The following is a 26,912-nucleotide window of genomic DNA, read 5'->3' as shown; positions in this document are numbered from 1 at the left end:
AAACACTTTTTAAAATCTTCAAAGCACATAAGTTTAATTAAAAAAAAAACAACTAATAGATACTTTGTTTTTTTTGTCGGTGGATTAGATAACTCCAATCCTAGATACCCCAATGAATTGGACAACTTCCAATCCTAGATACACAATATATTCACACACTCCTCACATATTTTATCATTTTTTTTTTCAATTATATTATCTAGGATTTGAATCCTAGACCTTTGAGGTGGGAAGGAGGAGATATGCCATTAGAGCCAAGGCTCATTGGCCAACTAATAGATACTTAGGGAGAATGGAGAAAACCATGTAATCTTTCCCTTTGGACTTGAAAACCCATCATCTTGGATCACAGATTGGGCCTTAGAGTAAGGCTTTAAAGCCCAATAATAAAAGAGTGGCCCATAACCTGAAGATCCAGTTTAGCCAACCCGACCTAGTTTGTTTGAGTTTCGGTTTCAGTTTTGGGTTTCGGCACAGCTCGCTCTGCTCCTCCTTCATTCTCTTCTCTCTGCTTTCGTGTTCCTTCTTCCCTGGGTTTTTGGGAGCTTCAACTCTTTGGTTATGGCTTCAACGGACATCAGAGACATTCTCACAGCTTTTAGTCCTTCTTTGGACTACTTCGCCATCAGCACCGGCGATGGCCGCGTTAAGGTTTCCATTCTTTTCATCTTCCTTATGCTTTTTTTCATTCAGCTTCTAGTCATAGGTCACACCGTTGCTTCCTTTTTTCAGTTTATTCAACCATGAAATCAACTTTGTTTTGCTAATGTTGCATGCTAACGTTTCTCTTTTGGCGGCTATGGTTTCGTGCTTAGCTAACAAAACATTCCATTAACTATATAGCTGAGTTTTCAGTTAGCTTTTTTGACTTCTTGACTCGTGAATTGTGATGATGGAGCAAGAGTTGAATCTAGTTGCGATCACTTCTTTAGCGTTCTGTTCACTTGCCTTATGGTGAATATGGTTTTTGTTGTCAAAATATAGGTTATAGGAAGGTTTATTCAGATTCAGTCATGCTGTTAGATAAATAGTGTGCTTTTATGTATGAGTGTGGATATTTTGCAGTGATTGAAGAAGCATATTTATTCATTAAAATAAATTTATTTGTTGGTTAATTTTGTTTTTCTAAGACGTATCTTCAATTTCATTGTATAGATATGGGATACATTGAAGGGTCAGGTACAGACTGAGTTTGCAGATATGACATCAAATGACACAAGAAGTATATATGATAGATCCACGAATGGACATCTCTCAATAGACTATACGTGCATGAAGTGGTTGTCGTTGGAAAGAAAGGTAGATTGTTTTATTGGATGTACTTCTTTCCTTTTATCTTTCTTTTATTTCTTTATGCAATAATATTCTCAATGGTACTGTGACATGTTGCAGAAAAAAAGAAAGCATGCATCCTCATTGTTAGTGCTTGGGACTGGTGGTGGTGATGTTTTAGCATTTGATGTGTCTGCTGGTCAATTGAATTGGAGAATTAGCAACTGTCATCCAGGGTATGATATGAGTTCTTTTGTAATTAACTATAACTTATGAGGAATCGATTCTCTGCAGTTGTTGTATCCTGTAACTTCATAATAATTGTAACTATTGACTCTAAGATTAATGTTATTTCAGTGGCTGTGGTGGTTTAAATCCATATTATTAGGAAAGAATTATTAATGCTTTTTTCTGTGTTTCTTGCTCACTCAACTCTATTTGCAGAGGTGTGAGAGCCATTTCATCGTCAGCAAATGGATCATGTATCTATACTGCAGGGACAGATGGGATGATATGTAGAATTGATTCCGTCTCAGGAAACCTGTTGGAGAAATTTAAAGCTTCTACAAAGGCTGTATCCTGTATGACTATTTCTTCAGGTATGTCTCCTTCATAGATTTTGCAGAAATATTTTGACTTTTGTGGTAGGAATGCAGTCAATGCATCGGTGTTTGGATGCTAGCTGGTTAATCTGAAGTTGAGCTCTACACTTGACAAGTTGTATAACCTGAATGAGTTTCCTAGGAACTCTTTGAGCTTTGTCCCATTTTGATTGCCAGTAAAACATTCCAAATAGAAAGCACAAATTTCTTTATGTATGATTCATTGATTCAAATTTTAATAATTCGAGGCCATCCATTCAAGTTATGAGTTAATTTCTTTATGTATTATGATTCGTTGCATTTTAGCTTCATATGTCTGAATGAGTGATTCTAAAGTATTAACACCATTGCATGAGCTGCAGTCAGTCAGGTGTTCAGTGAATTAGCTAAGATGACTTTGCAATTTCCAAGTATTATTATTATTTTATTTTTTTTAAAAAAAAAAACATCTGATTTTGTTACTTGGATTCTTTACTTCCATCAGATGGGAAGACTTTAGCTACTGCAGCATCACAATTGAAGATCTTTAACAGTTCTAATCACAAAAAGATTCAAAAGTTCTCTGGTCATCCTGTGAGTTTCACATAATTTTATCTTTGTTCAAGTAATAATAATAATATATATATATATAGGTGGGTTGATACGTGTCCTAAAGACAGGAATGCATTTTTCCCCTATCATCTTTTTTTGCGATTTTGTTATTTGTATAACTATAATTTATTACTTAATTAATAGGGATCTGTTAGATGCTTGGTCTTCACTGAAGATGGCAAGTATATCCTTTCATCTGCCGTTGGTGAAAGATATGTTGCTCTGTGGAGGATAGATGGCGCCAGAAAGCAGTCGGTTAGTTGTGTTCTTGCAATGGACCATCCTGCTGTCTTTCTTGATAGCAGGTGCATTGATAGCGGGGAACATGATGAGAATGGCATATGTGTTTTGGCCATCTCAGAAGTTGGTGTTTGTTATTTCTGGTTTGGAAATAGTATTGAAGAACTACGTAATGCCAAACCCACAAAAATATCATTATCTTCGGAAGATATATTCTCAAGAAAATACAAGGGTGCATTGCCAACAATATATGCTGCAAAGTTACAAGGCATACAGAAGCCTGCATCTGGGCATGTTTTTCTTGTTTCTGGGTTGCTTGTAAAACCATCATTTCAAAAACTTCTAGTGCATTCTGGTACAGATGTACAGTTGAATGTCTCCCATGATGGTATTCTTCTTCCAATGAGTCAATCTCTTGTTAAATCTAAGAGGCGGTCAGATGAACGAAGAGGTGAGATTTTCTGTGCCTTTGAGCTACTCTTTCTCATAAGCATTTTCTTATTTGATATTTTTTTTTGTCAAGGATTTATTGTCCCAATGAGTTATTAAGAGAAACCAAGAATTTTTCTATGTATATATATTTTAGGGTTTAACTTTCTGCTTGGTTTTGGTGCTCATACTCTTGTTATTGAGCTTTATCATTATGCCGTAGTACTCTTCTTGATCTTGGTGTATGTCTCTAACTGCTGGTGCAATGTTTTGACAGTAACTGCACTAGACCGTGCTAATGCAGAAGATGCCTTGCTTCCGATTCCTAAGGTTTTTTATTCTTCTGAGAAAGAGAGAGCATTCCAAGACTCTTCAGACAGAAATGCAACAGATGTTTTTTTTAGAATTAATAAAGCTGATTCTATCAAGAAACAAGGTACTTGTGTCAGTCTTTCATCTTGATGAAATATACCCATATAATGCATCGAATTATTAAGTAGATAACAAAGGAAGGGAAGCTACTTCTTCTGCTTATTCTAATCTGTTATTCTGTTAACTTTATCACATGGTGTAGATGAAATGATCCAAGATGAGATCAATGCAGTTTGTATGGAGGACCAGCTGAGATCACTAGGGATACTTAAAAGTGAAAAAGAGTGTTCATCAAACCTTGAAAAATACTATCCATTATTGAAGGGTATTAATCTTGAAGCTGCTACTCCAACGAAAAAGGTTAGCTGTGAATTGGCATGATTGTCTTTTGGTATTATTCTTTAGTTTCATCGATTCAATTTTTATGATTTTTTTTTATTTTATTGTCAAGAATTCTTGTTTTTCTGTTTTCTTTTTAAATTGTATGTATGTGTTTATGTGACTGAATTTGAGATCCACTCTCCATCAGATTAGAGCAACTGTTTTGTCAATGGAGCCAAGTGAAGCAGTCAAGCTACTTGAACCGTTACTGGCTGCTTGGCAGTCAAGGTCTGTTTTATTGCTCCGTCTTTAGTTGTCTGGGCAGTAAACACACTTATAAGTTGATTTGTGATATCTTCAAGCAAATATTTCCTTTTCTGTACATGGCTATACTGATTCATTCAGTAATATTAACGTTTGTAAATCTGTACTCAACAGGTCATCTAGTGGAAAGTATGTTCTTCCCTGGATATATAACATATTAGTAAATCATGGTCACAATTTCACTGCTGAAGAATTTGCAACATGTATGCTTGATTCCTTGTATAAGGTATTGTGGTTTGAAGTTTTTCATTTACATGCTTTGTCTCCACGGTCTCGACTTCATTTGTCAAACATTATTTATGAGATACTATAAAATTCAACTACACTTATACTACTTCTAATTTAGTTCTTGCGGCATGTTTCTTCCGCAACTTTTTGTATGATCTAAAATCACAGCAGGAATATGCTCAATATTGCTGTGTAACTATTTTTTTCAACTTTGCTTCTTCTAGGCATTCTGATTTTCCAGTGGTTCATGTTCAGATTAAGTAATTTAGCTTGATTGTGACAAACATACTGTTAGGAAAATTGAATTGACGTCTGCCACTTTTCAGATTACCAATTCTAGAGGGCCTACGTTTCAGTCTTTATTACAATTATCAGGTCGCCTGCAACTAATGACGTCACAGGTTTGGTTGACATTTGCTTATAATTAATTTGGCTTTCTGGGGAATGTTATTTGTGCGCAGTAGCCTAATTCAGGCTTTCTTTCAGATTGACAAGGCATCTCAGACCGTAAGTCATCCAGTACATGATCTCCAAATGGATGAAAGTGGAGACGAGGATGAAGAGGATGAATATTTTCATGATGAAGGAGATGATGACTCTGAAATAAGCAGTGATGATGAAAGCTAGTCTTTCTTTTAATGAGAGGTAATTAAAAGTTCTCCCGGGTTATTCATTGATTCTTACAAAAATTGGATAAATGGATAAATGCAATTTGGTTAGGACATAATGTATAAATTTGGTATACGCTACGCCTTTGCAGCACTAGATTGTTCCCTAGGACTATGCTTCATAAAGTGCCAAAATATTTATTTGATCGCTTTTTTTAATTCCCTATTTTACATGTGTTTCATCCTAGAAAATTCGAGTCTCATGATGTACTAGATAGTAGATTGTAGTAGCTTTTATATGATATTTTGTATGCTCAGTGACTGGATTATATAATTAATTATTTCTGTTCTACTTTACAGATTAGGAGTTACCTGCCTCTCTGCAGCGGAAAGAGGTTTAAAGGCATAACATGCTGGCTGGACCCGAGCCAACTTTTCCATGCACGACTTGTGGCCATATAGATAGTTGCTTTCTTGGAGAAAGAAATTTTGTTAGCATCTAGATTTGTTAAAAATGATACCGTCTCCATTATGTACTGACATTTTCACTGAGAAGTTAAAATACAAGATAGCCAAGGAAATTCCTATCTTATAGGATTTTTGTCCTCGAGAGTAATATCTTTGTATTCTTCATACATTTTTTGCATACCCATATTCTACTGCTATAAAATTTGTATAATTTAAATTCATCTCATGGCAGTTGGCGTGCGTACATTCTATTTTTATTCATGGATTCTTCTTTCATTTGCATTTGTGGTGATTTAATTATTTAATATGGTATAAACATGCATTTGTTTATCCACTGACATGGTGTTCTGCAATCTGATGATCTGCATAGACTCAAACAGAGATTGTAAACAGTGTTATAAGGATTTCGGGAAATAGGGCTTGTTCCAGTTTCAATCTACAGTGCCTTTTTCTTTAAAATAAAAGAACAAGAAAACCTTTTTCACGAAAGGAATCCAGAATAACTTATGTAGGACCTGAGAAGCTAAGAATATAATAATTGTTGTTCTGATTCCTTTCACCCCTAAGCTATTTCATTACTTCTTCCCTTATTCAATTTCCTTTCAATTATCTTCTACCATGAAAACTTGCTCATCAAGACTTTAGAGAGCAATGACAAGAAACTAGACTATACAACATGCATTCGGATTATCATCGCTGAACATGGATGTGATGATACCGTTTCCACCGTAATTTTCTATAAGATTGTAATGTGTGTGCACTGGTGGTGGCATGACATATTCATATTCACTGACATAATGTGAAAGCATGTAAGAATTATAACTCTCTGTCACAAGCACTGGACTAGAATTTACTCTGTTAAGGTAGTTTGGCAGATGGTGGTGAATCCCATGAACCTCTCTTACATCTTTCCTTCCTGGGTATCTCTCCCACTGCTGGCTTGAATTGTTCTCTGTAGATGTGGGTGGCCATGGTGGTGTTGCCTCAGGCGGTGGTGGAGAGGCTTCTGGTGGCAGTTGTGTTGCATTGTCGACTGTTGCATGATTAGCTTTCGGCTTTGACTCTGTTGGTTGAGATGGAGGAAGGGACAGTTCGATATCAGCGCAGATGATAGCTTTCTTCCTTGTCTTCTTAATTGCATTGACAATAGTTTCTGGTTCTGCCCACCCAGTGATTGTTAGCTTTTGCTGATTGAAATCGATATGAAGATCATGTATACCAAGAATGCCTTTAAGAGCTTTCTTGATCTTCTGCACACATCCATTACAGTCCACTCGGACCTGTATCTGCGTGACGCGAGTTTTCTGCATTTTATGGATTAGCCACTCTTGCAAAGATTGCTTGCCATGGATCTCTGAAGTTGGAGAAATCAAAGAGATGTTTTCTGGTTTAAGGAAGTGGATTATGGATAAAGAATATGTGAATGGAATCTCTATTTGGACACGCCTTGCACACGGGCAAGGAATATGTAAAAGACTAGGAATGTCAGAAATGCAAGGAATTGTTTTTCTCAGGGGTAAAAATATGCTTTGTCACTCTAATTTTTATTAATCCTTTTATATTAACTTCTTTTTTAAACATTATCAATATGATTGATTAGAGGTTAAGCTTCAACAATTATGCTACATGTACACGAAAAATCAGCTATCAAATCAGTCACTTGTATAAAATATATATTGACATACAAAATATACCTTGAAAATGTGTAAAACAATATATATATTTATACACAAATATATAGCGACTGAACTTTATCATAAGGAATATACAAGCTTATTATTTACCTTAAGATTGGGCAGAAATAACAGCATCAAAGTATGATTAAGAATGTGATTCAAATCCTCAATTCTGTTACTACCAAAACCAAAGTACAAATATTCTGCAAAACCGCAACCCTTTATGGCAATACATGCTAATGCCTTATTGAGTAGTTCAAATCTTTGCAACCATTCTAATTGTGGCTGTGGATGCACACTATCAAATGTAAAAAATAATTTGAATAACTTTGTATATCAAATCTATGACACATGTAACAATAATTGAATAATAATAACAATAATAGCAATTAAGCATAGACATTTGGATTCTCCTTCAGGTAAGACTCCACAACTTTGTAAATTCCAATTGTGCTTTCTCTTCCTTCCTTCACCTCTTCCTCTGTCACTTGATACTCACCGATGGTGTTGTAATTGCTACTCATTTTACAGAGGCAACCTCCATCATCAGTGGCCTCAAATCTCACCTCATAAGCAACAGACTCGAGCTTGTCGCCTAACGGATCGCCTTCGATCAGAGTGTATTTGCAAACCAAGTTGTCCTTGTCAAGCTCATCAATCCTGTGTTTCAGATATTTGAATGGACCAGCTGCATAACAACAATCATAAGAACATATTCAGCATATATATAAAAACAGTGTTGGATCAAGTGTTTACCACTAAGTTAGAGTAAATATAAAACAATTTTACACGTACATTCAATTACGTCAGTAAAATAACTACTTTCATATTGATAACGGTGAAAATTGATGTAATTGAACGATTATAAAAATGTTTTGCATTAAAATTAAACTCTAATTCCTTAGAACTAGCAACAGTGTTTGCCAATTGCAATCATTACACAACATAAATTATTAATTTCACTGATTATGAAAAATGCTACTTGTCCTTTAAAATTCAGATTGTCTATGTTTGATTGCTTAATTACCTTCACTGAAGTTAACTTGTTCAATGCTACCAGCTTCCCCGTTTCCTTGGATGAGGTTGACTTCTTTTACAAACTGTGGCAACAGCTTTGGAATCAAAGTTCTGGAGTCTATGATCAAAGCCTGGAACATACGTGATGGTGCAACAGAAGATGAATACTCCTGCTTAAAGGTTGTGACTCCCATGGTAAATTTTGTAGGATGTAGAAATCACAGAGAATCCGAGTTATGATTATGAAATGATGTAGAACCTCAGGGACAAGCTTTGGTGTTTTATAGGTCCCCAATAAATGAATGAAGTTTCATAGAAATGAGTCCTCTGATTAAATAAACATTTTATTTTGGAATTTAGCAATGATAAATGTGACTTTTCTTATTTGATGACTTCCAATGCTAAAGGCTGCTGGGTATATATATACATTTTTAAATTATTATTTATTAAAAAAGGATATATAATTATAAATAATTAAATTTTGGAAAATTATAACCGACAACTACACAAAATAAAGAAAGAAGCGTATTATAATTCTTCTTACCTAACAAACTCAAAACACACATATTTCCTGGTTTTGATATAACTATTACATATAATTGTGAAAATAAGTTGTTTACAAACAATTTTTGTATATTTAAAAAATGATGATTACTTAAATGAAAATATTTTATGTAAAGATAATAATTAAGATGTGAATACGTGTTACATCAAAAATATTAAATTATCTAACGATTTACCTATGTTATTTTTATATGAAAATATCTCTAGATAAATAGTTACATTTAGAAATAATAAGCATATTATTGACACTAATGGTCCCAGACAAGGATGACTATTGGTAGAATATGATCATGTGGCTACTGGCTACCTTGGAGGCTCGCATGAGTTGCATTCATACATAAACAAATTGAATTCAAACTTCATTGTTCCGTTTTTTTTTATTCGACAAACATTTTTTATCCTTACCTACCTCTACTGTGACTGTGAAACCTGAGGTTATATATGACAAACTTGAAGCAGGTATAAAGGTCAGGTACTTAATTAACCTTAGTTTTTTTTTGTCATACACCCTAACTGACATATACTTTTTCTCTCAATGAATTTCATTTAACCACTTCTTAATCATAGCTAAAATTATTTAAACTTTGATACACTTCTAGCAAGACATGCATAAATGCCACGAGACCAAGCTTTACAATATTTTTTCGTTAGTAGTTAAATCATCATTTCTTGGTATATAAAATATTTAAGTACTAACAAAAAAATTTAAAAATGTTCACGACAAATTTTTTTAAATAATTTTAAAATTTGATAAACATGTTCATTACCTAGTTGGCGTATATTTTCGATGAACATAATATTAAAGTGACTATTGAAATTAAATGATATAATTCACTCTTAAATTAATGACAGAAATATTTGGTAACCAAAGAAAATCAGCAAAAAACAACCATAATTTGTGTTATTTAGTATTCATTAATTATTACGACAATTAATGAATGTTAAATAAGGTAAGTTCTGGCTATTTTTTTGACCCCCTAACATTACCCAATTAATGATATGATATTTTAAATCAATTTAATCATCCTCGAAGTTAAAAATTAAATACCCAAATCAATATATTCTTATCCTAATTTCAGAATCTAATGTTAAATTATATGTGTATATTATTTATTTATTTTAATATATATTTTATACTGAAAATTAATTTTGGTATGTTTTAAAATTTAGAATTGTATAGTTATATTTAATATCTTGATTTTAAGTAATGCAATAATGGAGCTTTTATTTTTTTTTTATTTGAAAAAAAAAAGAGAGAGAGGTTAAATTTCCTCTCATCTAAGTCCTTTTATGGTAATACAATTTAGATAGGATCTTTGGACTATAAAATGTCAAGTGTTAAATACCTAAAATATATTGGTCAATTTAATCACGGATATTATTTAGTATTTAATTTATTTTTTATAATCTATTAAACCACTCTTTTATATTAATCCATGATAACAATAAAAAAATCTCACGGTTTATAAGTTCAATCCAATAAAATATAAAAATTCAATTATAATTTTAGTCTTTATTATTATCTTATCTTTATTTATTTTTATTTTTTATAGGTGAATGCTCTATATATATTTAATTTTACCTTTATAATTTTATAATTTCAATCGATCAACAATCAATAAAATTTTTTCATTTTTTTTCTTTTTCTATTCTTTCACGATTTTATTAAAGAAGAAGAAAAAAAACGTGTAACAGAAGCACATTATGAACAAATTCATGAAAATGAGTGACATTAAGCAGTTGCATCCCTCAGGAGAGGAGCAGAGGGTACAGAGTGCCCGAAAGGGAAAGAAGCAAAAAATGAGAAGGACCATGGATTTGAAAGCATCTCGCCAATGTTCTACCATTCTCAATATTTTGTCCTCTCACAAACATGGATGGCTTTTCAATCAGCTAGTGGATCCTATTTTATTCCAAATCCCTGATTATTCTGATATCATTTCACATCCCATGAATTTAGGCACAATTAAATGCAAACTTGAGTCAAATAGCTATCCTTTCATGGAGAATTTTGTGGCTGATGATTGACCTTCTATAATTTCATGATATACTATGCCCGTGGTGATGAAGTTTATAAAGTTGCAATGGAACTCAACCAAATATTTGAGGGTAAATGGAAAGAGTTTGAGAGAAGTTTGAAATGTGAACAAATCCTAGGAAAAGTATGAATAAAAAAAATGATACCTTGTCCAATAAGCCACCTCAAAGACTTGCTAGAATTTGTTACACACCGACTTTTATTGCTACGTTCAGAGTGATTTCGAGAGGCATGCACAAAGGATCAAGAAGACGTGTACACAAATCTGGTGCTGATAAATTGAAAAAACGAGGCCATCGCAACTCACATTTGCAGAAGAAATCTGATGCTGATTCTAGCGAGCTAGGATTGAGGCCCAAATTAAAACTGCTGAGAAAGAGTATAAAGAGACAGGAAAACATAGAAAGAGAAATTGCCATTAGATTAAAAAAGATTAAGATAACTGTTTATGAAAAAGATAAAAGCCTGAAAGAACTTGAAATGCTATATCCTCAATCTCTATGCTGTAAAATTGCACCCAAATTGGGGCAACTTAGTTTATTTGACAAAGATTATAATAATATGCAGATACCTTAGTTAAAGTACTCAGGTAAAAAAAATAATTTAATATAATCAATTTTAAATATTTAAAAAATATTTATTTTTATATTTTTAAATTAAATATTAATTTTTAATTATTTTTAATAAATTAGATATTATTTTTAAATATCATAACAATCACCAAATATATTGCCCAATGCGTTACGCAGCTGATCCTATTTAATACAAATTCTTCTATGCCATTAGTCTGATTCATAACCAATGGTCTCAAAGACTCAAACCGTGTGGGGCAGATGGATGAAAACACCATCAATATTAAATGAAGAGTATATATATATATGATCCTCAGTCACCCAAAAAAAATATGATCGTCAAAATACAAGAATATATTTTATGCTTTTTTTTTAAATTATCAATAATTTTTAAATTTTTTAAAAAACTATTATAATACTATTTAAATGTGTCGTTAAGATACAAAATAATTTAATCTATATATAAATTGCGTTTACGTATTTTTGTATCTATAGAAACCTTGAATTTCGATAAATTTGAGAGCTAAATTACTTATTTATGGATCTTTTACCCTTAGTTATCAGTTAAGAGATTTTTTTTTTTTGAAAAGTTAGGTAGATAATAAAAATATTAAACAATATGAATAATGGATATATCGAATGTTTATTTCACTAGATGTATGAATGATTATTCTAATATTAAGATTTAGGTATATAATTTAAAAATATAATGTGTTTTGATTTAATTGGTGATTGTTCATATTGTTCAAACAAATTATTAGTTACCTAACATAACTTTTTTTTTTTTAAGCGTGACTTTAGTTTGGTCAAAATATGTCTCACATCTTTTGAATAATAGATGCAACGCAAAAGCAAGAGCTTTATTCAGCTGAGGTCAATTAAGATATATCAACCAAATTAAGAAAACAAACTATGAAATTGTTGAATTAGGTTAGTTGATTATATGAGATGAGATTGTTATTAGAGGTTAACTGCTCTCCTCTTAGAACTGATCTCAAACTTGAAATGAGTAAGACTCAAGAGCAAAACAATAATTATTCAAATTTCTTTTGTATTAAATTTTATTGATATGAAGCTCACACAAAGACAAAGCTGCAGCAGAAGACAACACTTATTACAGAGTAGAAAACCAATTATTTGAAGCACAAGGCCACACCACACAAACATATGCCCAAAAGAAAATGAAAATTCCCAACTAGTCTTCTTCGTGTGAAAATGATATATTGTTTAGTCAAACATGTGAAATTATTCAACTATTATTTTCACACAAAGAAAACTGTATAGAAATAATACTAAGAAAAACTTGTGTATGAAGATTGAGCAAAGTGTATGTTCTAATATTGAGAAGGGTTGGCCAAGACGTAACCCTCAATAGCCCTGAAGAGACCTTCACCCTTGGCCTTACCCTTCTTCAACTCTTCCTCATCTGGCTTTGCATCTCCTTTCGAGTGATACTTGAGAGTAAGCTTCCCAATGGATCCTCCGTTGGGTCCTTCAACCAGCTTTGTCTCAAATGTTATCTTCTCCGCCGTGGGAGGCAGAGCCACTCCTCCAACTACGCTGTAGTTGTATGCATAGTTAGCCTCATCTATTGCCTCCACCTTGTGCAAGATAAACTTGGTTTCCCCACCTGCATATTCATCATTATTATTACAATTCACAACCCATAATTATTTCATCTACGGATTTTATCTAGTAAAATTTTTTGAAGAGATGCTTGTACTTTTAGAAAATTATAACAATTTTATTTTGTATTTAATAAATAAAAAAATTAGTATGTTTGTATTTAGCTTTTAAAAATTAAAAATATTTTTAAAAGCATTTAAAAGAAACTTTTTAAAATTAATTTATATTTATCAAAGTTAAAAAATTTAATATAATTTTATCTAAATTTTGATTTTTATATTAATATCTGTTATAATAACTAATAAATCTACGAAACTAGTACTCTTATTAAAATTTGTTCAGTATTTAACCAGCAAAAAAAATTGATCACGACTAAATTGAATAGTTACTAACCCTCGACAATGGTGAGTTTCTTGATGGTTCCGGGACCACCGTTTCCCTCAACGATTTCAACACTCTTGACGTCATCAATAATCTTAGGGGTGAGGGAGTCGGCATCCTTCAAAGCATTGTAAAGCTTAGCAGGGGGCACGGTGGAGGTGATTTCATCCTCGAAAGTGAAGACCGCCATGACTGTGAATTAAGAAGCTAAGGGAAGGAATGAAAGGAATGAGAAGTAGATAGTAATAAGTGAGCTTAGGTTTGAAGTGTGTGGTTGATGAGCAGAGGAGTGGCTTCTATTTATAGGCATATAATGGGGTCAAGGGAATTGCAGATGGAATGGTGTGTATGCGAATTATGAAGGTGCTCACTGCTCACTTATTGTTAATAAATATTAAATAGTATTTTTGTTGTTAATTTATTGTTGGGTATTTTTAATGTTAATTTTTTATTTTTTTTAGAGTTTGTTAAGTTTTATTTTTATTTTTAATATTTTTGTTTTTAAAATCTTTAAAAAAAAATTAGAAACAGAAAATAGTTATTATTTTTACCTAAAATAATTTAAAAATAAAAAATAAAAATATTAACCAAACATATCTTTAATTTTATTCTAAATACTATTCTACTCATCGGTCAGTGCATGTCACCTTATACCAACTGTGAATTTTATATATATAAAATAGCTAAGCAGACACATATATTAAAAACTAATTTTTCTTAACTAACAATTACTCAACAATAAAAGAAAATATAAATAAGGATTAAGATTTGAATTGTTATTAATAAAAAAATGTTGATTGATAGTTGACTAAAAAAATTAATTTTTATAATATTTTTTTAGACACTATATATTATCATTAGAAGTAATTTAATATCAAGCATTATTTTATCCCATTTTCGAAGTTAGATATTATATTCGGGTGGAAGAATATTATTGGTGGAGACTAATTCAAGCTTTAAATTGTCAAATATTGCAATTGGAAGCAATCAAATTCAACAAAGTTAACATTAAATTGAACACATCACTTTCAAGTTTCAAATAAGGCGTTCTCCTCAGTTATCAGTCGTATTCAATGTTTACGCATATTTGATGCAATAAATTACTACTCAAGTATATTTAACACACAACCAGAAACAAAATGCATGTAGTGGAATTTAAAGTGGATGAAAATTTCTAGACGCCCTTCTAGAACACCCAATTTTTCATATTTTGTATATCATTTTCTTCCTATGCATCGTATACTACACTCTTTTGTTTTTTCTTTAAAGTATAAAGCGTGCCTATCTCTAGGAAGGAAGAAGACAAAAAAAAATATTATAAATTTGACTTTAATAAAAGAAAAAAAAAACATACACTTAAGGTATTTAAAAGAAAACTATTATATTATATTAAAAATAAGTTATTAAATTAATATATATATATATATATATATATATATATATATATATATTGTTTAAATATTTTTAATATATTTTTTTATTTCAGCATATAATTTATACATATAACTAATTATTTGGTAGATAATTTTTAATATATAAATAGAAAAAGATATTACAAAAGTAATTTCTCTTCTTGTAAATGAGATGTAACAAATTATATTCTATGGTATGCTACCAACTTTTGTCGTTGCTCATAGCCTCATATACTATAGTACTTATATATGAGAGTTTCTTAATTCTTAGGTGTTTTTGGAGCAAATTTAATATTTGTTATATTCTTGTGTTGATGATCCTACTAAGGTATCTTTTGACTTCAAAGAAGTTAGGCTTATTCCTTTTTTTTTTTCTGGGTATGAAGTATGCTTCAACTTCTAGAAAACACAAGTTGGGTATCTGTAAAAAAATATAGACCCACTCAAATAAACACGTCTAAAACGTCTTTTTTTAAAAGATATTTTTATTAATTAAAATTTAACACATATAATTGATTAAATCGTATTATTTTTGTCAAAATTAGGTTAGACAAATTAATTTAAACAAAAAAATAGTGAATCAAATCTTGAACCGGTCTAAATTAATATTATTTTTGATAGAAAATGACTATAATATCCTTATTATAGAAAATGACTAAAATATTTCTATTATATATATATATATATATATATATATATATATATATATATTAATTTTGAAAATTCTAAATCCTAACCCTATATTAGTAGTGAAGTAAAGGACTAGAATTTAGAATTCTCAAAATTAATATATATAATAAGAGTATTTTAGTCATTTTTTATAATAAGGGTATTGTAGTTATTTTTTATAAAAAATAATATTAATTTAGACTAATTCAAGATTTGATTCACTATTTTTTCGATTAAATTAATTTGTTTGGCCTAATTTTGACAAAAATAATATAATTTAATTGATTATATGTATTAAATTTTAGTTACTAAAAAATATCTTTAAAAAAAATATTTTAAACGTCTTTATCTAAATGATTCTCAAAAAATATTTCACTATTCAAATCAGTAATAAGATGATGAATATCTTCTTATGAGGTATAACAAAATTTAATTAATTAAGAACGTTCCTCCTGAAATATTCTGTTATTGATCTAGAAATGAATGATCATAATGAAGGCGATTAACTTTTCACCTGTTTCCGACTTATAGTATTGATGTGATCATTTTATCCGAGTTGTACTTTGGATTTAACCGAGTTATATATAATGACTGGATCATGTTCTATATATATCATATTTAAATATTGCTATATCAATATGGTGGGCTAATTACTTTTGAAGTTAAATTTAACCGCCACTAAAAAATATATCTTAACCATGGTTAAGGATATATTGTTATTGTTATATATAGTAAATTAAGTTTTAAATAAATATTAGGGTTAAGTACGATTTTGGACTCTAAAATAGGAGTTAAAAATTTATTTTGTTTTCGATCTTTCTTTTACTATAAAATAGTTCTAAAAGTTAAACTTATTTTTTAAATCGTCTTTTTTACCAAATTTTTTATTTTTATTTTAAAAATAACCTTAACTAAAAAAAAAAAAAAGAAAAGAAGCACAAGTTAAGAAAAAAGGGGGAGGGTATTAGCTAGAATGGGGGTTGGGTTTTGGTTCATGGGGAAGGGAAGGGAAGGGGAGGGAAGGAAAGGGGAAGGGAAAGGGCCATCGTCGTCGCTGCTCCTGCTCTTCGTTGTTTAGTCTTTGTCGCTGGATTTTACCGTGAGGGTGGACGTTGCGCGCCGCGAGCCGTGAGCCATTTCTGCTCCTCCTCTTCGCCCTTGTTCTCGTCTCGCCGTACCTCTTCTTCGCCGTTGTACCTCGTCTCGCCGCACCTCTTTTTTGCCATCGCACCTTGTCTTATCATTTGTTTTGGTAATTATATTTATGAATTTTTGGTTCTTGTAATTGAAGATGAATTTGGGAATTTTTTATTATTGTAATTGCATATGAGTTTTGTTAATAAAAAAGGAAGAATTTTAGTTTTGAGTTTTGTTGATGGTTTTGAGTTTTGATTGTTCTCATTTTCTGAGTTTTGGGTGGTAGTGGTGGTGGTGGGTTCAGAGTTTTGTTGTTCTTTTTATGATTTCATTATCATTGTTGTTGTTGTTCTTTTTCTTATATTTCTTCTTATAATTCCATTATCCATTGTTCTTCTTCTGATGATGATAATGATGACCATGATGATAATGGTGGTGGTGGTGGAGGATTTTGGTTCAGGTTGGGCTTCTGTTTTGCTTCTGGTTGATTTTGGTTGATTTTGGAGAAGTTCTAATGATGATGATAATGATCATGATGATAATGGTGGTGGGTTCTGGTTCAACTTGGGCTTTAGTTCTATTTTTGGTTGGTTTTGGGGAAGAATGGGGAAAGATATTTTCGTTCGAATGACGATTTTAAAACTTAGTTAAATCTTTAGGATCATTTTATAGCAAAAAAAAAAGGCCGGAGACGAAATAAATTTTCAGCCCCTACCTTAAGAACCAAAATCGTACTTAACCCTAAATATTATGATACACCTGTTATGGATCGTGTATACGCTATAACTCGACCCCGAACATTACAAATCAACAATTAATATTGATATCGCGTGAACCGTTTCTAACATCTTTGTTTCTTATTATTAATTAGCAAGGTTGCGAGAATCGAATCGGTCAATGAATCAATAAAATTACTGGTTTAATGGTTTCAGTGATCTAATCGAAATTCAATTGGAATTTAACTAGTTTAATTAAATATAAAATAAAAATATTAAAAATTTAATATATAATTTTAAATATTTAAATTCAATAATTTCTAAACTAATAAAATTTACAATTTCACAATTTCACATAATTAAAAGTTCACAAACAACTTCAAACATAAAAATTTATAACTAAAAAAAATCAAAACCCACATAAATAACAAACAATATAATGTTATATTACCCAAAAAAATATTAACAAACAAATTTTCAACTAATCAAGACACATCACAAATTATTATCAAAGGCACTACTGAAAGTGTTCCAATCCTCCAGAAGAATCTGATTGGGATTTTTGAACAACATTTTTTTGTGGCTGTTGATCATTTTATGATTGTTCCTTATTCAACATACAACAAAAAAATGACCCTCAACAAAATTAACTCAACAATCAACAAAATCATTCAATTCAACCATTATTTCAAAAAATAAGCAACTCAAAATAAGCAAATATTCAACAGAATCATTCAATTCAACCATTATTTAAAAAAATCAGCAACTTAAAAAATCGGTCAATTGAAGTAACTTAGACAATTCAACAACTCGCAATTAAATTAAAGTTGCAGCGTTTACCAGCAACGAGGGAAGAAGAAAAATGACATCGATGGAGGAATAGAAAGTGACGATGATGAAAGAATGGAAACTGAGCTCGGAGGGAGGGAGGGAGAGAGAGAGAGAGGGGGAGGGAGAGAGAGAGAGAGAGAGACAACGAGGATGGTACCCCTTCACGACTGGCGACGCCACGTGCGCAACTCAGACTGTGCGATGGCGACGAGAAGAGGGCTAAGCAGACCTTCCACAAGCAATGACGGCACCTACGGTCTGTTCCTTTTGACAACGATGATACTTTCTACCGGAGGAGAAGAGTTCGACAATGACTTTCAAGAGAGAGAGAGAGAGAGAGGTTGTATCTCAATTCTAATTTTTTTAAAGAAAAACGACGCCATTTTAAGGGGCATCCACCAAACCAGAAATCTTAAAAAAATTGGTCGTTTCTAATAGTTCATCAGTTAATTGCCAATTCGATCAGTTCTTAGTTAATTCTTTATCAGGTGGTTTTTAACACCAATTGAATCGGTCAGATGTCCAATTCCTAATTAATCTAGTCAAACTGACCGATTCGATTCGATTTTTATAACTATAATTATTAACATAATGATAACCGATAACAGTTAGTAACACACCACACTTATAAAAAGATAAGCCTGAAAAAAAAAGATAAGACAATCATATAATATTACTTTCTTAAAACGAAAATGTTTAATAAGAAAAAAAATAACTAAAATAAAGTAAGTTCTAATTTTTTTATTTTTTTTTTATCTTTCTATCATTACTGCTCTTAAAAATAGTTTATAAATCCCATATTAACTTAAATGTCAATGTTTTCTGCAGGTATTCATTCCCCTTTCTTATTCTTTAGCAACCAAAGTATAACTCATTGAAGACCGAAAGGCGATCATTTGAAGTCAAGCTACATTAAGATCATGCCATACAAGAAACATACTATATTCTTAAAATCATTTTGTTTTTATTTAATCATTCTTTTATAAGAATACTAAACATTCATTCAAATTAATTAACTTTTTTTCCCCTTATGTATGTTCTTTTCTTACATAATGCTCATTCTTTTTCTAAAAATAAGAATATTTTATCATTATTAACAAAGAAAATATTAATAGGACGTAATTAATTTAAAATTTTTGAAAGATAAATTTAATTAAAATTTTTTTTTGAAAACTAATTTAAAAAATCAATAATTTTTTAATAACGAATTTAACTATTTATCCATATTTTGGATAAATTACACTATACAAAAGTGCCTGAAACAAACACATATTGAAAAAATAGTATTTAATAAAAAGTTAAAAATTAACAATACGCTACCGCGAATTGATAATATGTTTCCGCCAATGAGTAATAACTCAAATGACATAGTCTTCCCATACTCATTTAAGAGATTGCAGGTTCGAATTTTTTATCTTTGATAAAAAAAAAATGATAATATGTTTCCATAAATTATACTTTTATGAATAGAAAAATATTTTTTTTACGGATTGACAATACATCCCTAGCAAATTGTATTTTTATAAATGAAAACTTACTTTTTCTTACAATATGCCCCCTTGCAAATTGGTCGTGTCACAAACGTTCCAATAAATTTGTTAAACACCAAATAACCTAACATTTAAGTGATTCACAAGAACTAAATCATTATATTAAAAAATTAGCCTAACAACTCCTTCATCCAACGGACAATCGTCTAATACTGATCGAAGGGCGAAAATAAATAAAAACAAGAAAAAGAATTGAAAAGAAAAAATTCGCTAAGTAACATTAACAAAGAAATTCAAAAAAAAAAAACGTACTAACTTTTTATATTGATGAAGTGGGATACAAAGACTCAAATTTTACTATGCGATGCCACACAGGAAGGAAAGTAAAAAAAAAAATAATAATAATAAAGAGGGCATGCTTATTAGAAATCAAGCACACAAATTTGGTTGGCACAAGAAACATGCAACATTGAACGACACAGAATTATTGATGATGTTGTTGTAATCAATAGAGAGCAGGGTTGGCCAAGACGTAACCCTCAATAGCCCTGAAGAGACCTTCACCCTTGGCCTTACCCTTCTTCAACTCTTCCTCATCTGGCTTTGCATCTCCTTTGGAGTGGTACTTGAGAGTCAGCTTCCCAATGGATCCTCCGTTGGGTCCTTCAACCAGCTTTGTCTCAAATGTTATCTTCTCCGCCGTGGAAGGCAGAGCCACTCCTCCAACAACGCTGTAGTTGTATGCATAGTTGGCCTCATCTATTGCCTCCACCTTGTGCAAGATAAACTTGGATTCCCCACCTGCATATATATATCATTATTATTATTACAATTCACAACCCATAATTATCTCATATATATATATAGTATGTTTACTGACCCTCGACAATGGTGAGTTTCTTGATGGTTCCAGGACCACCGTTTCCCTCAACGATTTCAACACTCTTGACGTCATCAATAATCTTAGGGGTGATGGAGTCGGCATCCTTCAAAGCATTGTAAAGCTTGGCAGGGGGCACGGTGGAGGTGATTTCATCCTCAAAAGTGAAGACGGCCATGATTGTTATAAATATGTTGATAATGAAGAAGAAAATGTAAAGTAATTAAGAATGAGTGTGTGGTTGATGAAGAAGAGAGAGTAGTGGGTTGTATTTATAGGCACTGCCCTGTGGGATGTGGTGGTGTCATCTCTTCTCTGCTCTTGTGTGCCCAACAAAGAACAAACCATAATAATGTGAACATGCCACAGGGCTTGTTGTTTTCTCCATTTTTTTTATTTTTCTAAGAAAAAAAAAATTAAATCGTTATCAGAATTTATTATTTTTTATAGTATTTTTAATTATTATTTTAATATTTTTAATTTAATAATTTAATAATATATTTTTAATTTATACTTTTAAATATTATTGGCTAATTATTAATAAAAGATAATAAATTCTACTAATCATCTAATATTTTTTATCTATTGCGTCACTTCTCAATTAATCATACGTTATATTCAAACGGCATATAGTTAACATAAAGAAAGTAAAATAGAAAACTATTTAATCAAGTATATTTTCTTTTTTATAATAAAAAATAAAAATGAAACCGTTAACCACTTAAACATATATACATTTTGAATTGAAAAACTTATTTCTCTTTAAGAAGAAACATATGTTTTATTGGTTATTTGTTAAAATCGTTAGTAAAAGATCTCGTATGTGCGTGATTTTGGTTTTTAAAAGATTAAATATTTTAAGTTGGTCTCAAAAAGTCATGACTTTAAAAAGAAACCAAAATGAGTCATTTGACCAATTCAGCTCTATAAAAAATATATTTGTATTAAATTATTGTTGGAAAATTAGTTAATGAGTCTTGCTAAGGAGCCAATAAAATATTTATACAATGAGCTATATAAATTACAAAATGAATATCATTCATATTATTCAGAATAACCTCATTCCAAAAGTTTAAACTGATAGGAAAAAGTAACACTAATAATTATATCTCTAATACTGAATCGAACATCTCTAAACCTTAATTATACACATTATACAAATATTCCATTGACTCCCTATACTTTTTTTTAGTTAAATCGATTGCTAACCAGTAAGCCGATTAAATTAGTAACGATTCACACGGTTTAACAAGTTAATTTTTTAGAAAAAAAATTAATGAATCAAATTAATTAAATACTATTATTTAACTAACAGAAGGAACGATTTAATTTTGTATATATATTTTGTAGGGCATAAATTTGAGACATATAATCTTTCAAAAACGAAATTAACGGATAATTTTTTAGTAAACATTTTGATCATTAATTCATATTTTATTTCATTAGTATTACATCCTCATTTTTCATTGTTTAAAGCAAATTAAACCTCATTACTTTCTACATAGAAAAATGAATATATATGTAAAAAAATATTAATTATACACTAAAATTAATTATTAAAATTAATTAATATATATATATATATATATAATTTAATTTATTTTTAATATATATTTTAATATGTATCTATACAAATAATTGATTTTAATGTATACCTAACATAATTAATATACGGAGACGAGTTTAAATATATGATCCACTTTTATAAAATAAATAGGTCATCCTTTCAATTAATTTTAATATAAACACAACAATTGACAAAATAACAAAAAAATAATAAGTTTGGATCTTAACTTTTAGTAATTTCAATGGTTTCAAAACCAATAACTAGTAGTGGTTTTGTTAGCTTGTTTTTTGTATAATATATGCTCTAGTTTTAAATTTAATTGCTTATATATATATATATATATATATATATATATATATATATATATATATATATATATATATATATAGGAGAGTGTCTAATTTTATTATCATCATATACAAATAAAATTCTTAAAATTATAAATTTAATTTATAAATTATTAAATAAATTTTTTCGTTACAATGAAAAACCATAATTAAATATTGTGTAAAATTCTCATTTAGATAATCTTTTCTACATCCACGACTTCTTTTTTGAGTTTGTCAAACATTGCGATTTGGACGAATGGAAATTCAGAAAAGTTATAAGATTATCCATAAGTCGTTCAACGAAAGTGTACTGTTTACTATTAGACTATTAGTATTAAATGGTTCAAAGAAATTTAATAATGCAGTGTATTGCGGGCACAAAAGTTTTTAGACGCCCTTCTAGACCCAAAATTTTAAATTAAACACCCCCATATCTAAAACCTATTCTTTAAGTTTAACACGAGTACTATCCTCTAATTCTACCTGATTACTTAATTCAACTAGAATTACAAAATTCTAAATTATATTGGATCTTAACAAAAGGTCAAAACCACAAAATTGAATTGGATCTTAGATCATCAACTATTTAAAATTGATTTAATATAATCCAAATGAATAGTATTGAATAATTACTTTCGAAGAATATTATATATATTATTTTTATGTATATGCTTATTTCATATATTTTTTATTCGTAGTATTAGCAATTATTAATATAAAGTAGAGAAGATAAAAGATTTTTTTATATTATAAGAAAGTAAAAATATTTACACAAAAGCAAATATTATTTCACATGACTTTTATGGATATATTATATTTTAATCTATAATAAATTTAAGGATAAAATATGTATTTTTTAATTTAAAAAAAATTAAAAATATTTTTAATATTTAATTAATTTTATTTTTTCTAGCATTTCAAATATATCCTTAAGGATTAACATCGTTAGTGAAAATACTAATGTGGTAATTATATATTGATGTATGTGTTACTAACGTATGACAACAATCCACGTTTTAATGATATATCAGCAGATGATTGTCATGTCATATGTTATCTAATTAATAAGTATAATTAAAATATATTAAAGTTTTAATTCGGGCTAAAATTAAAATCAACCATTAAAAATGAAATTAAGATAAAACATAAATGTTGAGAACAAAAATAATATTTACTATAACAAAAATAGTATTTACTATTTGTTCCGAAATATTTGACTAAACTATTTGCAAAGATTGAGTTTGTTGTGAAAGAGATACAAGCTCTAGAAAAGACTTCGCCCTGTAGTACCTACAAGAATTTCTGATGACAAAAATAATAGGTATTTTAATGGAGTAGTGTGTGTTAAAACTGCACTTTAATTATTTGAGTTAGTGAAGTATTTATAGTGATACAAATGTAAGTGATCACTTTATAATGAAATTTTAAAAAGTTTTAGAAGAGTCTCGTTAGGGAGATAATAATAGACTATTTATATAATGTGTATAATGAGTTATTGAGTTACAAAATGAACATCTCCTATACTATTTAGAATAACTATTTGAGTATTAGGGATAATAAACATCTTTCCAAAAGCTTAAACTGATTTTGGGGTTTATAAAGGATCGAACTCTTGACCTTTCGGATCTAACGTTCTAATACCATGTCATGATAACACTCATCCTAAAAATTTCAGTTGATGGGAAAATGTAACACTAATGGTTATATCTCTAATACTCTATAAACCTCTATTGTTGTACAACTATTCCATTGGTTCCTCGTACTTTTTCATTTTAGAATTGTGAATTTTGAACAAGAGAGAACAGAACACCAAAGAAAGAAAGAAAGAAAAGATTGAGAAGAGAAAAATAGAAGGTAGAAGCTAAAATTAAGAAAAAAATAAAGAGAGAACGAATATACTCACACTTCTAAAGTTACAGCAATAGCTTCTATATATAAACAAGACAAAAATAAGTATAACTGCCTTACACCAAAACTCACTCAAAACAGAATATACCACAAAATAAAACCAAACTAACTACTTCTATAATTCTGTTATGAATAAAGATTTAGAATCTTTATCTTTTCTCTCTTTTACACTTCCTCAAACTCGAATATGGTCGAAGAGCAACTCGCAGTTTGATCCTCAATTTCTCACAGGAAATAACAGATATAAGCTTGGTAAGGATATGTGTAATCTACTCAGCACTTGAAATGTGCACAATATGTAGAGAGTTGTTCCTCAACTTATCTCTAATGAGCTAAACTTTAAGTTGAAAATGATTCGTCTTATCATGGAGAATTGGATTATGCATAAGGAGAACGATGTTCAAGTTATCACATTAAATCGTAGGAGGAGTCAGCTGAGAGACATCTAGTTCATGAAGAATATTTTGTAGCCAGACCAATTCAGCTTCACAAGACGCCAAGCTCCTGAATTCTTCCTCTATAGAACTTTTGCTTATAGTAAACTGCTTCCTACATGACCAAGACACTAAATTAGTCCCAAAATAGACACAAAATTCATATACTGACCTTTTATTATCAATGTCAGCAGCCCAATATGAGTTTGAAAACGCATAAAGCCTTATGTCAGCGCATTTATGAAAGGCCAAGCCAAGTTCCTTCGTTCCTTGCAAGTATCTGAGGATCCTCTTTGTAACTTTTCAGTGAGGAAAAAGAGGAGCATGCATGAATTGACTGATTTTGTTAACTACAAATGAGAGATCTAGTCGAGTGATGGTAAGATATTGCAAGGAACCAATCACAGTTCTAAACAATTTTGGATCTTCAAAAGTTTCAGCACCTGAAGACAAAAACTGCAAAGAAGAAACTATTGGAGTTGGCATAGGAGAAGCCTCTCTCATGCCTACTTTAGACAATAAATCTGTTATATATTTCGTTTGAGACAAATATAAGACTCCATTACTTGTATGTTGGACTTCAACACCCAAGAAATAACTCAAAGTTCCTAAATTCTTCAAAGAGAAAAAATCTGATTAAGTTGCCTAATCATAGAATTTACATGAGTAGAATTCTTTTTAGTTACAATTATATCATCGACATAACACAAGATATAAATCAAATTAAAGAATCTATAGTTCTTCGAATAAATGAAGAGGTATCAGAATTAGCACTTTTAAAACCAAACTGATTCAAGGTATTACTTAACTTCAGAAACCATTTCTTTGGGGCTTGCTTTAAGTCATAAAGGGACTTGTTCAACATACAAACATGAGTATCACTATGTTGTTCAAAACTAATAGATTGAGACATGTAAATAATATGCTGTAAATCCTTATTTAAAAAAGTGTTATTGAAATCAAATTGTCTAATAACCCAATTTTTAGATAGAGCTATACTTAAAACTAGTCTAACGGTAGTAGGTGAAATAACTGGACTAAAAACTTGTTCAAAATCAAATCCTTCTTGCTGATGAAATTTTTGAGCAACTAATCTAACTTTATACTTTTGAATAGACCCATCAGGTAGCCTTTTAATAGTGTAAACCCATCTGCAGCCAATAATTTTGGCATTCAGTGGTTTGGAAACTAAATCTCAAGTTTTTATTCTCATAAGAGCATTATACTCTTCAATCATAGTTCTATGTCAATGTGAAATACTAAAGCAACCTCGAAAGTTTTTGGTATATAATCTGCATGAGAAGTACTGTTAACAGTAGCAGTATAGATCTTTGGTTTAGAATGTCCAATTTTAGACCTGGTAGCCATATGATGAATATTATGAGATTCTTTAATTTGACTTGACTTATTATGAGATTCTTTAATTGGACCGTATGGAGCTCTGGCTTCCATTTGCAATCGTGATCTTAAAATCAGAAGGGTGCACAACGAGTAAGGAGATGAAAAAATAGAAAAAAAATAGGAAAAAGAAGTAAGGGAAGCAATTTAAGATATAAAAAAGGACAATGACCAAATTGGAGCTAATCAAATTTTATGCCATATCATCTAACTGTTACTGTATCCAGGGTGGCAAGAATTGGCTACATCACTGACGGCATCAGTGCTTCGGTGACAAAAAAAGGGGGAAAGACTAACGTGGTGCATTTTTTCTAATCTAGAGGACTAATTTAGTGCAATTAAAATTTCGAGGACTAAATCAGTGTAACTCGCCAATCTCAGGGACCAAAGTGGGGCTTAACTCTAACTAAGGGAGAAGAATTAGAATGTTGATTGTTAAGGTTAGTATTAAAATCTTGATGATTGTTAGTACAAAAAGCATTGAAATTATGATTGGCAGTGACAATGTCATTTTGAAAAGCAAAACTAACAGCACAATTATCAATAGAAGTAGTAGCATTATTATTATTTGGTAATAATGAAACAGGAACTATTGAAGGATAAATAATGCTTAAATCTGATCATTACTGTTAGGAACCTGTGAAGAGTTCTCAGAAAAAGATTTGTGAAATAATTCAAGATATGGAAACTCATATTTACTAAACTTTACATGCCTAGATACATAAATCTTACCAGTAGAATCAAGACATTTGTAGCCTGTATAAGTTGTGGCATAGCCTAAAAATAAAACATTTGTGGAATCTAGATTCAAG

The 26,912-nt window shown here is 30.3% G+C and overlaps 5 protein-coding genes across 5 annotated transcripts; 1 reads left to right on the top strand and 4 right to left on the bottom strand.

The window, feature by feature from the left end:
- Positions 1–464: 464 nt before the first annotated feature.
- On the top strand, positions 465–5,731 carry LOC130969850 (uncharacterized). The gene is made up of 13 exons (XM_057895750.1): positions 465–651; positions 1,156–1,299; positions 1,393–1,508; positions 1,717–1,871; positions 2,359–2,447; positions 2,610–3,156; positions 3,412–3,570; positions 3,709–3,866; positions 4,036–4,115; positions 4,266–4,377; positions 4,706–4,780; positions 4,866–5,024; positions 5,348–5,731. The coding sequence occupies exons 1-12, from the start codon at positions 562–564 to the stop codon at positions 5,004–5,006; spliced, it is 1,866 nt and encodes a 621-aa protein (XP_057751733.1). The 5' UTR covers positions 465–561; the 3' UTR covers positions 5,007–5,024; positions 5,348–5,731.
- A 386-nt stretch (positions 5,732–6,117) lies between these two features.
- Positions 6,118–6,765, bottom strand: LOC130933300 (heavy metal-associated isoprenylated plant protein 9-like). The gene has a single exon (XM_057862883.1). The coding sequence runs from the start codon at positions 6,763–6,765 to the stop codon at positions 6,118–6,120; it is 648 nt and encodes a 215-aa protein (XP_057718866.1).
- Positions 6,766–7,285: 520 nt separating this feature from the next.
- Positions 7,286–8,451, bottom strand: LOC130969855 (pathogenesis-related protein STH-2-like). The gene is made up of 2 exons (XM_057895761.1): positions 8,159–8,451; positions 7,286–7,819 (listed from the first exon to the last, which is right to left on the bottom strand). Exons 1-2 carry the CDS (start codon positions 8,340–8,342, stop codon positions 7,521–7,523), a joined length of 483 nt encoding a protein of 160 aa, XP_057751744.1. The 5' UTR covers positions 8,343–8,451; the 3' UTR covers positions 7,286–7,520.
- Positions 8,452–12,356: 3,905 nt separating this feature from the next.
- Positions 12,357–13,619, bottom strand: LOC130969839 (pathogenesis-related protein 2-like). The gene is made up of 2 exons (XM_057895739.1): positions 13,342–13,619; positions 12,357–12,952 (listed from the first exon to the last, which is right to left on the bottom strand). The coding sequence occupies exons 1-2, from the start codon at positions 13,517–13,519 to the stop codon at positions 12,657–12,659; spliced, it is 474 nt and encodes a 157-aa protein (XP_057751722.1). The 5' UTR covers positions 13,520–13,619; the 3' UTR covers positions 12,357–12,656.
- Positions 13,620–19,876: 6,257 nt separating this feature from the next.
- Positions 19,877–20,725, bottom strand: LOC130940751 (pathogenesis-related protein 2-like). Its single transcript, XM_057868984.1, has 2 exons — positions 20,465–20,725; positions 19,877–20,385 (listed from the first exon to the last, which is right to left on the bottom strand). The coding sequence occupies exons 1-2, from the start codon at positions 20,640–20,642 to the stop codon at positions 20,090–20,092; spliced, it is 474 nt and encodes a 157-aa protein (XP_057724967.1). The 5' UTR covers positions 20,643–20,725; the 3' UTR covers positions 19,877–20,089.
- Between the last annotated feature and the right edge of the window lie 6,187 nt (positions 20,726–26,912).

This window comes from Arachis stenosperma, chromosome 1 (assembly GCF_014773155.1).
Source record: "Arachis stenosperma cultivar V10309 chromosome 1, arast.V10309.gnm1.PFL2, whole genome shotgun sequence".
NCBI classification, from domain to species: domain Eukaryota; kingdom Viridiplantae; phylum Streptophyta; class Magnoliopsida; order Fabales; family Fabaceae; genus Arachis; species Arachis stenosperma.
Note: the sequence above shows the minus strand (reverse complement) of the source record. Positions and strands in the feature narration are given on the sequence as shown.